The 12,722-nt window shown below is 38.9% G+C and overlaps 1 protein-coding gene across 1 annotated transcript in view; it reads left to right on the plus strand.

The window, feature by feature from the left end:
• Positions 1 to 12,722, plus strand: part of UBR4 (ubiquitin protein ligase E3 component n-recognin 4) — a 146,560-nt gene that overhangs the window by 38,729 nt on the left and 95,109 nt on the right. The window contains 2 exon segments of the mRNA XM_037828357.1: positions 10,927 to 11,048; positions 12,090 to 12,187. Of these exon segments, the coding sequence (XP_037684285.1) occupies positions 10,927 to 11,048; positions 12,090 to 12,187 (220 nt within the window).

The following is a 12,722-nucleotide window of genomic DNA, read 5'->3' on the forward strand; positions in this document are numbered from 1 at the left end:
AACATTTCAAAGAGACCATAACAAGGGAGTAAGAAAAAGACAACTAACCTAAGATAACTGCTTAACTTCCAACATGTTCCTACTTTACCCCAAGAAAGTTACCTAATATAGCAACATTTCTGTGAACTTGCTCCTACTATATCCATCAGAAATTAACAGACCATAGTCATTCCTGGGCATCCCCAGAACGTTAAATAGCTTATCTGTTCTTCTTGGATTATTGTTCCCCCTTCCTTAATTGCTCTCTATTGCTAGTTCCCCTACATTCTACATTATAGACCATTTGTTTTACATTTTTCAAAGTTCACATTAGTGGTAGCATATAATATTTCTCTTTTTGTGCCTGGCTTATTTCGCTCAGCATTATGTCTTCAAGGTTCATCCATGTTGTCATGTGTTTCACAAGATCGTTCCTTCTTACTGCCGCGTAGTATTCCATCGTGTGTATATACCACATTTTATTTATCCACTCATCTATTGAAGGACATTTGGGTTGTTTCCATCTCTTGGCAATTGTGAATAATGCTGCTATGAACATTGGCGTGCAGATATCTGTTCGTGTCTCTGCTTTCCGATCTTCCGGGTATATACCGAGAAGTGCAATCGCTGGATCGAAGGGTAACTCTATATCTAGTTTTCTAAGGAACTGCCAGACTGACTTCCAGAGTGGCTGAACCATTATACAGTCCCACCAACAATGAATAAGAGTTCCAATTTCTCCACATCCCCTCCAGCATTTGTAGTTTCCTGTTTGTTTAATGGCAGCCATTCTAACCGGTGTTAGATGGTATCTCATTGAGGTCTTAATTTGCATCTCTCTAATAGCTAGTGAAGCTGAACATTTTTTCATGTGTTTCTTGGCCATTTGTATTTCCTCTTCAGAGAACTGTCTTTTTTTTTTTTTTTTTTTTTTCAGTGCTTCCGCTCATTTCTTTTTTTTTTTTTTTTATCATCATTTTATTGAGATATATTCACATACCACGCAGTCATACAAAACAAATTGTACTTTCGATTGTTTACAGTACCATTACATAGTTGTACATTCATCACCTAAATCAATCCCTGACACCTTCATTAGCACACACACAAAAATAACAAGAATAATAATTAGAGTGAAAAAAAGCAATTGAAGTAAAAAAGAACACTAGGTACCTTTGTCTGTTTGTTTGCTTCCCCTACTTTTCTACACATCGATCCATAAACTAGACAAAGTGGAGTTTGGTCCTTATGGCATTCCCAATCCCACTGTCACCCCTCATAAGCTACATTTTTATACAACTGTCTTCGAGATTCATGGGTTCTGGGTTGTAGTTTAATAGTTTCAGGTATCCACCACCAGCTACCCCAATTCTTTAGAACCTAAAAAAGGTTGTCTAAAGTGTGCGTAAGAGTGCCCACCAGAGTGATCTCTCGGCTCGTTTTGGAATCTCTCTGCCACTGAAGCTTATTTCATTTCCTTTCACATCCCCCTTTTGGTCAAGAAGATGTTCTCCATCCCACGATGCCGGGTCTACATTCCTCCCCGGGAGTCATATTCCACGTTGCCAGGGAGATTCACTTCCCTGGGTGTCTGATCCCACGTAGGGGGGAGGGCAGTGATTTCACCTTTCAAGTTGGCTTAGCCAGAGAGAGAGGGCCACATCTGAGCAACAAAGAGGCATTCAGGAGGAGACTCTTAGGCACAAATACAGGGAGGCCTAGCCTCTCCTTTGCAGCAACCGTCTTCCCAAGGGTAAAACTTATGGTAGAGGGCTCAACCCATCAAACCACCAGTCCCCTATGTCTGTGGTCATGTTAGCAACCATGGAGGTGGGGTAGGCGGATACCCCTGCATTCTCCACCGGCTCCTCAAGGGGGCACTACATCTTTTTTTTTTTTTTTTTTTTCCCTTGTCTTTTTTCTTTTTTTTTTTTTTTTTTTTTTTTAATTTTCCCTTCTTTTTTCAAATCAACTGTATGAAAAAAAAAGTTAAAAAGAAAACAAACATACAATACAAGAACATTTCAAAGAGACCATAGCAAGGGAGTAAGAAAAAGACAACTAACCTAAGATAACTGCTTAACTTCCAACATGTTCCTACTTTACCCCAAGAAAGTTACATACTATAGCAACATTTCAGTGAACTTGTTGCTACTACATCCATCAGAAATTAACAGACCATAGTCATTTCTGGGCATCCCCAGAATGTTAAATAGCTTATCTGTTCTTCTTGGATTATTGTTCCCCCTTCCTTAATTGCTCTCTACTGCTAGTTCCCCTACATTCTACATTATAGACCATTTGTTTTACATTTTTCAAAGTTCACATTAGTGGTAGCATATAATATTTCTCTTTTTGTGCCTGGCTTATTTCGCTCAGCATTATGTCTTCAAGGTTCATCCATGTTGTCATATGTTTCACCAGATCGTTCCTTCTTACTGCCGCGTAGTATTCCATCGTGTGTATATACCACATTTTATTTATCCACTCATCTGTTGAAGGACATTTGGGTTGTTTCCATCTCTTGGCAATTGTGAATAATGCTGCTATGAACATTGGCGTGCAGATATCTGTTCGTGTCACTGCTTTCCGATCTTCCGGGTATATACTGAGAAGCGCAATTGCTGGATCGAATGGTAACTCTATATCTAGTTTTCTAAGGAACTGCCAGACTGACTTCCAGAGTGGCTGAACCATTATACAGTCCCACCAACAGTGAATAAGAGTTCCAATTTCTCCACATCCCCTCCAGCATTTGTAGTTTCCTGTTTGTTTAATGGCAGCCATTCTAACCGGTGTTAGATGGTATCTCATTGTGGTCTTAATTTGCATCTCTCTAATAGCTAGTGAAGCTGAACATTTTTTCATGTGTTTCTTGGCCATTTGTATTTCCTCTTCAGAGAACTGTCTTTTCATATCTTTTGCCCATTTTATAATTGGGCTGTCTGTACTATTGGCATTGAGTTGTAGGATTTCTTTGTATATGCAAGATATCAGTCTTTTGTCAGATACATGGTTTCCAAAAATTTTTTCCCATTGAGTTGGCTGCCTCTTTACCTTTTTGAGAAATTCCTTTGAGGTGCAGAAACTTCTAAGCTTGAGGAGTTCCCATTTATCTATTTTCTCTTTTGTTGCTTGTGCTTTGGGTGTAAAGTCTAGGAAGTGGCCTCCTAATACAAGGTCTTGAAGATGTTTTCCTACATTATCTTCTAGGAGTTTTATGGTACTTTCTTTTATATTGAGATCTTTGGTCCATTTTGAGTTAATTTTTGTGTAGGGGGTGAGGTAGGGGTCCTCTTTCATTCTTTTGGATATGGATATCCAACTCTCCCAGCCCCATTTGTTGAAAAGACCATTATGACTCAGTTCAGTGACTTTGGGGGCCTTATCAAAGATCAGTCGGCCATAGATCTGAGGGTCTATCTCTGAATTCTCAATTCGATTCCATTGATCTATATGTCTATCTTTGTGCCAGTACCATGCTGTTTTGGCAACTGTGGCTTTATAATAAGCTTCAAAGTCAGGGAGTGTAAGTCCTCCCACTTCGTTTTTCTTTTTTAGAGTGTCTTTAGCAATTCGAGGCATCTTCCCTTTCCAAATAAATTTGATAACTAGCTTTTCCAAGTCTGCAAAGTAGGTTGTTGGAATTTTGATTGGGATTGCATTGAATCTGTAGATGAGTTTGGGTAGAATTGACATCTTAATGACATTTAGTCTTCCTATCCATGAACATGGAATATTTTTCCATCTTTTAAGGTCCCCTTCTATTTCTTTTAGTAGAGTTATGTAGTTTTCTTTGTATAGGTCTTTTACATCTTTGGTTAAGTTTATTCCTAGGTACTTGATTTTTTTAGTTGCTATTGAAAATGGTATCTTTTTCTTGAGTGTCTCTTCAGTTTGTTCATTTCTAGCATATAGAAACATTACTGACTTATGTGCATTAACCTTGTATCCCGCTACTTTGCTAAATTTGTTTATTAGCTCTAGTAGGTGTATCGTCGATTTCTCAGGGTTTTCTAGATATAAGATCATATCATCTGCAAACAATGACAGTTTTACTTCTTCTTTTCCAATTTGGATGCCTTTTATTTCTTTGTCTTGCCGGATTGCCCTGGCTAGCACTTCCAGCACAATGTTGAATAACAGTGATGACAGCGGGCATCCTTGTCTTGTTCCTGATCTTAGAGGGAAGGCTTTCAGTCTCTCACCATTGAGTACTATGCTGGCTGTGGGTTTTTCATATATGCTCTTTATCATGTTGAGGAAGTTTCCTTCAATTCCTACCTTTTGAAGTGTTTTTATCAAAAAGGGATGTTGGATTTTGTCAAATGCTTTTTCAGCATCTATTGAGATGATCAATTGATTTTTCCCTTTTGACTTGTTAATGTGTTGTAATACATTGATTGATTTTCTTATGTTGAACCATCCTTGCATGCCTGGAATAAACCCCACTTGGTCATGGTGTATGATTTTTTTAATGTGTCTTTGGATTCGATTTGCAAGTATTTTGTTGAGGATTTTTGCATCTATATTCATTAGGGAGATTGGCCGGTAGTTTTCCTTTTTTGTAGCATCTTTGCCTGGTTTTGGTATTAGATTGATGTTAGCTTCATAAAATGAGTTAGGTAGTGTTCCATTTTCTTCAATGTTTTGAAAGAGTTTGAGTAAGATGGGTGTCAGTTCTTTCTGGAAAGTTTGGTAGAATTCTCCTGTGAAGCCATCTGGCCCTGGGCATTTATTTGTGGGAAGATTTTTGATGACTGATTGGATCTCTTTGCTTGTGATGGGTTGGTTGAGGTCTTCTATTTCTTCTCTGGTCAGCCTAGGTTGTTCATATGTTTCCAGGAAATTGTCCATTTCCTCTACATTATCCAGTTTGTTGCCATACAGTTGTTCATAGTATCCTCTTATAATTTTTTTAATTTCTTCAGGATCTGCAGTTATGTCACCTTTTTCATTCATTATTTTGTTTATATGGGTCTTCTCTCTTTTTGATTTTGTCAGTCTAGCTAGGGGCTTGTCAATCTTGTTGATCTTCTCAAAGAACCAACTTTTGGTGATATTTATCCTCTCTATTGTTTTTTTGTTCTCTATGTCATTTATTTCTGCTTTAATCCTTGTTATTTCTTTTCTTCTACTTGGTTTAGGATTGGTTTGCTGTTCATTTTCTAGCTTCTTCAGTTGATCCATTAGTTCTTTGATTTTGGCTCTTTCTTCCTTTTTAATATATGCATTTAGTGCTATAAATTTCCCCCTTAGCACTGCTTTTGCTGCATCCCATAGGTTTTGGTATGTTGTGTTCTCATTTTCATTCTTCTCTATATATTTAGCAATTTCTCTTGCTATTTCTTCTTTAACCCACTGATTGTTTAGGAGTGTGTTGTTTAACCTCCAGGTATTTGTGAATTTTCTAAGTCTCTGATGGTTATTGACTTCTAATTGTATTCCATTGTGGTCAGAGAATGTGCTTTGAATAATTTCAATCTTTTTAAATTTATTGAGGCTTGTTTATGTCCCAGCATATGATCTATTCTGGAGAAAGTTCCATGAGCACTAGAAAAGTATGTGTATCCTGGTGATTTGGGATGTAATGTCCTGTATATGTCTGTTAAATCTAATTCATTTATCAGATTGTTTAGGTTTTCAATTTCCTTATTGGTCTTCTGTCTGGTTGATCTATCTATAGGAGAGAGTGATGTGTTGAAGTGTCCCACAATTATTGTGGAAACATCCATTGCTTCCTTTAGTTTTGCCAGTGTTTCTCTCATGTATTTTGTGGCACCTTGATTGGGTGCATAGACATTTACGATTGTTATATCTTCTTGCTGAATTGCCCCTTTTATTAGTATGTAGTGGCCTTCTTTGTCTCTCAAAACATCCCTGCATTTGAAGTCTATTTTATCTGAGATTAATATTGCTACACCTGCTTTCTTTTGGCTGTAGCTTGCATGAAATATTTTTTTCCATCCTTTCACTTTCAGTTTCTTTGTGTCCCTGTGTCTAAGATGAGTCTCTTGTATGCAACATATTGATGGTTCATTTTTTTTGATCCATTCTGCGAATCTATATCTTTTAATTGGGAAGTTTAATGCATTTACATTCAACGTTATAACCGTGAAGGCATTTCTTGAATCAGCCATCTTATCCTTTGGTTTATGTTTGTCATATTTTTCCCCTCTATTAATATCCTTTATTGTACCCATACCGAATCTCTTTAGTACTGAACCTTTCTCCAAGTCTCTCTGTCCTTTCTTTGTTTCTCTGTCTGTAGGGCTCCCTTGAGTATCTCCAGTTGGGCAGGTCTCTTGTTAGCAAATTCTCTCAGCGTTTGTCTGTGAAAAATTTAAGCTCTCCCTCAAATTTGAAGGAGAGCTTTGCTGGATAAAGTATTCTTGGCTGGAAATTTTTCTCACTCAGAATTTTAAATATATCGTGCCACTGCCTTCTCGCCTCCATGGTGGCTGCTGAGTAGTCACTACTTAGTCTTATGCTGTTTCCTTTGTATGTGGTGAACTGCTTTTCTCTTGCTTCTTTCAGAACTTGCTCCTTCTCTTCTGTGTTTGACAGTGTGATCAGTATATGTCTCGGAGTGGGTTTATTTGGATTTATTCTATTTGGGGTTCGCTGAGCATTTATGATTTGTGTATTTATGTTGTTTAGAAGATTTGGGAAGTTTTCCCTAACAATTTCTTTGAATACTCTTCCTAGACCTTTACCCTTTTCTTCCCCTTCTGGGACACCAATGAGTCTTATATTTGGACGTTTCATATTATCTATCATGTCCCTGAGGTCCATTTCGATTTTTTCAATTTTTTCCCCATTCTTTCTTTTATGCTTTCATTTTCCATTCTGTCATCTTCGAGGTCACTAATTCGTTGTTCAACTTCCTCTAGTCTTGTACTATGAGTGTCCAGAATCTTTTTAATTTGGTCAACAGTTTCTTTAATTTCCATAAGATCATCCATTTTTTTATTTAGTCTTGCAATGTTTTCTTTATGCTCTTCTAGGGTCTTCTTGATTTCCTTTGTCTCCTGTACTATGGTTTCATTGTTCATCTTTAGTTCTTTGAGTAGCCGCTCTAGGTGCTGTGTCTCTTCTGGTCTTTTGATTTGGGTGCTTGGGCTTGGGTTATCCATATCGTCTGGTTTTTTCATATGCTTTATAATTTTCTGTTGTTTTTGGCTTCGTGGCATTTGCTGAACTTGATAGGGTTCTTTTAGGATTTGTAGACCAATTGAAGTCCTTATCTCTAATTTATCAGATCTACAGCTTCGTGGAGTACACTTTCTCTAACTAACCAGCAGGTGGCGTCCACGAGCCACCTGTTCTCCACAAGCCAGTTCTCCCCTGCTGAGCCTTTTTGGTGAGTGGGGGAGTGAGTCTTGTGGGGTCCAATTGGTGTACCAAGCTTGCGTGTGTAGTTGGTGTTGCCTGTCCTGTATATGGGGTGTGTTTCTGGGCAGTCAGGGAGGGGGGGGGGTGGCTCTAACAATCAAATCTCCCTGGTGATCCTAGAGTTTAAAGCTGCTGCAATAGTCTAATCCTTCAGTTCAGTCCTGCCACAGTTTGTCTCTGCCACTGACCCACAAGTCCTTGGTATTGGCGTATGGCTCCTGAGACTTGCAAGTGGGCCCCTCTTCCAGGCCGTGCACCCCGGGTCCTCTGTTGAGGGATGACTGTGCTATGTCACAGGTGAGTGCCGTCCCCCCAGGGCAGTTCTGGGCTGCTGGGCTGTGTAGGGAGGCTCCCAGTCTGCTGAAATGATGGCTGAATGGGGCTTTGTTAATTCACATTGCTCTACCTTCCCAACTCTGGGACATTCAGCTGAGGTTGCAGGGAAGGCTAATGTCCACGCCCAGTTTTGTGGTGTGTGCCTGTTATTTGAAGCACTTCCGTCACACTGGGTTGTCTGGGGCAGCTCTGGGCTATGGGGCTGGCGATGGGCAGGAGTGTTTCCTGTCCACCAGGATGATGGCTGTGAGCGGACACCCCCCTTTTCTTGGGAAGTTGTGGTTAGTGAATTTTCTCAGCCACTGGATTATTGCGTTTTGTCTCAGAGCTCTCCTAGTTCTGCTCTTGACTTGACCTGCCCAAATTGCAAGTCTTTGAAGCTTTCTGTATTGGGCTTCTTAGAGTAATTGTTTTAGAAAAAGAAAAAAGGATTAAAAAAAAAAAAAAAAGGGCCCTCCTCAGAGATCTAATGGGTTATTGAAATGCTAAGAGACAAAGCAACCAGGGCCATTAAGGAAAGGTCCACAGGGCAGAGAGATCAGCTTTTCTTTGGGATTTGCATATGCGCCTCAGGGCCTGAGCTCAGGCCTGAGCTCTGCCCTTCCCCTTTCTATGTTCACTAGAACTCCAAAAATCCTCCGCTTTTATTTTGGAGTTTTTCGTGTTGTTTTTTTTCTATGCCTGTCTCCTCTCTGCTGGGCTGGCTGTTCTCAGATTCTCTGGTGTCTGGTTTCAGTCTATCTATGGTTGGAGTTTGGATCAGCAGAATGAGTTTCCTATAAGTGCTGCCACTGCAGTTCTCCCTTCTCCTTCCCGGAGCTGACAGCCCCTCCTCCCACGGGACTGAGCCTGGCAGGGAGGGGCGCGGGTCCCCTGGCCGCAAAAACTTACAGATTTCGCTGATCTCAGCAGTTCCACGTTTTCATGAGTGTTGTATGAAGTATGCCCAAAGTCAGATTGCTCTGTGGTGTCCAGTCCACGCAGTTCCTGGCTTTCTACCTACTTTCCTGGAGGAGTAACTAAAACATACAGCTCACCAGTCTGCCGTCTTGCCCCGCCTCTCAGGAGTTGAGTCTCAAGGTTCTTGGTCAGTGAAAGGCTTGTACAGGATCATCACAGACCTCATAACGGTCCGGATTCACTTCCCACATAACGGTGGCGAAATCGAGCAGAGAGAGCCTGAGGGAAGGGGCTAACCGCGGGGCTGGGGTGTTGGGCTTTTTCCCTGAGGGTCTCCGGGAGAGAAGGGCGGGAGAGGGACCCCTTGCGTAGGGCTTCCTTCTCCTCCTCCCTGTCACTAGACACCTCCAACTTCATTTTATTTTTCAAGATACGTTTGGGTATTCAGGGCCCCTTACCCTTACATGTAAATTTGGAAATTGGCTTTTCCATTTCTTCACAGTAGGCCATTGGAATTTTGTTTGGGATTGCGTTGATTCTGTAAATCAATTTGGGTAGAATTGACATCTTAACTATATTTAGTCTTCCAATCTATGAACAAGGAATGTCTTTCCAGTTATTTAGGTCTTTAATTTCTTTTAGCAATGTTTTATAGTTTTCTGAATATAGGTCCTTTACATCCTTGGTTAGATTTATTCCTAGATATTTGATTCTTTTAGATGTTATTGTAAACAGAATTTTTTTTTCTTGCTTTCCTCCTCAGATTCTTGTTTCTAGTGTATAGAAACACTACTGATTTTTGTGTGTTGATCTTATATCCCACCACTTTGCTGAACTTTCTCATTGCTAATAAACTAATAAACGAATGAACTAATAAAATTGAGTTGCTCTGTTAGATTTTTTGGGATTTTCTAAATATTAGATCATGTCATCTGCAAATAGTGAAAGTTTTACTTCTTCCTTTCCAATTTCAATGCCTTTTATTTCTTTTTCTTGCTTTAATTGCCCTGACTAGAACTCCCAAGACAATGTGAGTAGCAGTGGTGACAGTGGGCATCCTTTTCATGTTCCAGATCTCAGAGGGGACACTAAGTCTTTTACCATTGAGTACGGTGTTAGTTGTGGCTTTTTCATACATACCCTTTATCGTGTTGAGGAAGTTTCCTTTGATTCCTATCTCATGAAGTGTTTGTCAAGGAAGGATGCTGAGTTTTGTCAAATGCCTTTTCTGTGTCAATCAATATGATCATGTTGTTTTCCTCTTCGATTTTTGATGTGATGTATTACATTGATTTTCTTGTGTTGAACCACCCTTATATACCTGGAATAAAACCTACTTGATCATGGTGTATAATCCTTTTAATGTACAGTTGGATTCAATTTGCCAGTATTTTGTTAAGGATTTTTGCATCTATATTCATTAGAGAGATTGGTCTGTAATTTTCTTTTCTTGTAATATCTTTATCTGGCTTTGGATTAGGGTGATGTTGGCTTCATAGAATGAGTTAGGTAATGTTCCCTCCTCTACAAGCTTTTAGAAATGTTTGAGCAGGATTGGTATTAATTCTTCTTGGAATGATTGGTAGAATTCACCTGTGAAGCCATCTGGTCCTGGACTTTTCTCTCTTGGCAGGTTTTTGATGACTGATTCAATCTCTTTACTTGTGATTGTTTTATTGAGGTCTTCTTTTTCTTCTAGTATCAGTGTATGTTGTTTGTGTGTTTTGCTGCCTCCCATAAGTTTTGATATGCTGTGTTCTTGTTTTCATTCAACTTGAAATAATCACTGATTTCTCTTGCAAGTTTTTTCTTTGACCCACTGATTGTTTTTTAAAGGTTTTTAATGGTAAAATACATGTTAGTTAAGTAAGTTTGGGAAATACTGGGTAGATAAAGTTAAGATTTATAAACTTATAAAATAAAGTTGAAAATTTATGATGTTTATAATAAGGGAAACAGTTAAGTTTTCTAAAAAAAAATTTTTAACTACAGTGCTTCTCAGAGGCTTTAATATAGATATTACTAGTCTTTTGGGCATGGGGAGAAAGGGTGAGGAGGATATAGTATTTACTGTCCCCCAAACTCATTTGTCATGAAATTGTGCTTTGGGAGCATTTCAGAGGATAGGATTCTCTTTGGGAAACAATTTCTCGTTGTAATTCTTATGAGACAAGGAAGGGTCAGGCACTCTCAACTTCCTTTAATAGATTAGGAAACCAAGATACAGGTTTATCGACTTGTTTTGGGTTAGTTTCTTCTAACTATGCTGAGATTAGAATCCTTTAGCTTTTGCATATTTTCCTATTTTTTCTTCAGAGCCTATTTGCTACAGAACTTTAATGAAGAAGGAACCCCTGATAAGCCTTCCAGTGAGAAACTGCATGGCTTTGCTGCTGTTTTGGCGATTGGCTCTAGTAGGTGCAAGGCCAACACTCTGGGTAAGTGAGTGAGCGTGCTTTTGAATAGTACTAGTACTGCTAGCACTGCTAGCACTCCTACTTCTCTCCCTCTCTACCGTCTCCTGGCACTAAACCATTTATTAGTGCCTTTCTGTGAGTCAAGCAGACAAATAGATTTATCTGTTTTGACCTTCACAGTGAATTATATGAGGAGTTATTGTTATCCTCTCTTTACTGATGAGTAAATAGGCTTAGAGAAGTTATTTGTTAAATTCTTACTTCTTGTAAATGGTGGAGCTGGCGCCCAAACGAAGATCAGTTGGTTCCAAAGCATTAGGCTGTTTGGTTTTTAGCACAGATGTTTGTTCTTCTCCATTTCAATTATAGAGCTTGGGAAGGCTAGAAGCTGCTACTTTGTGCTTGGAAAAATCTCTTTCCTTGGTTAGGGATGATCTGGTAGAACTTTAGGATTGGGAATCAAAGGACTTGAGCAGGATTGGGAGTTAAGTGTAGTATTGTCCTTTAAAGTTTGTATTTGTATTTCATTAATTTCAAGCTTTAAATGCCCTTCCAATGTCCAGATGTTTTCACTTTTAGAAATTAAATACCACTGTCTTACTGAATGGTGATGTTAATGTACATTAATGATCCCTACCTTCAAAAGATTTTTCTTAAGAAGAAAACAGATCAAAGAGATACTCATTTGTAGCAGGGGAAGCACATCTTTAGTAGTGATTTTAGGTCAATTTTGCATCTTGTTTTCAGTTGTCTTCTTTACTTGCAGGATTAGAAAGTGAAAACCTTACAAGATTAGAAATTGAAAACCTTACAAGAGATTGTTAAGCAATTATTAAGCAATTAACTGGTTCTTAGAGCTATTACTACTATTGAGATATCTCTCAGTAACTATTTTGACAGCATGGGCTGTAGTGTTTTTCCTTTTGCATTAGGACTTAATCTTTCAAATGCTTTCTGTTGTTCTTTCTATCTTGTGATGATTCCTTGTCCTTTTCTCTTTCAAATGCTATCTGTTGTTCTTTCTATCTTGTGATGATTCCTTGTCCTTTCTGTCACCTATAGGTCCAACACTGGTACAGAATTTACCATCTTCGGTGCAGGCCATGTGCGACTCCTGGAACAACATCAGTACCAACGAGTTTCCCAACATTGGATCCTGGGTGAGTCTGTGGCTGTTCCAGGGGTAGATATGCTGATTTTATCTTCTGTTTTTACTCTTTAGGCTTAAACTAGCTACTACAAGATGCAGTGTTATTTGCAAAAGTATTTTCTATGGCTGATTCAATACTCAGTGCATTGAATTACCCAAATGGTGCCCGTATGGTCCTTTGTTACCATAGGACAAATCACTCTATTTCTCTGAACCTCGGTTTCTTCATCCATTAAGTACTGGGATATGAAGATTAAAATGGGAGACTATGGAAAGTGCCTAGCACATTATCTGGCACATGAATTCTTAAGAAATGTTAACTCCCTTTCCTTTCTTTTTTAGATTATAAGTCAGAAACCTGCTGTTTTGTCATAATTTTGTGGGGTAGCCTTATGGATTCTCTAAATTTTTAGATTCTGTTGAGTCTTCTGTCAGTTTACTTGGTTTTTGGGTATGCTGTACTCATTACCTCTCTTAACAACATATTACATTGTTAAAGCCCTTTGGAAAAGCTAAGTTTTATGATCTCGTTAACCCTGCTTTGT

This window comes from Choloepus didactylus, chromosome 2, assembly GCF_015220235.1.
Source record: "Choloepus didactylus isolate mChoDid1 chromosome 2, mChoDid1.pri, whole genome shotgun sequence".
Taxonomy (NCBI): Eukaryota; Metazoa; Chordata; class Mammalia; order Pilosa; family Megalonychidae; genus Choloepus; species Choloepus didactylus.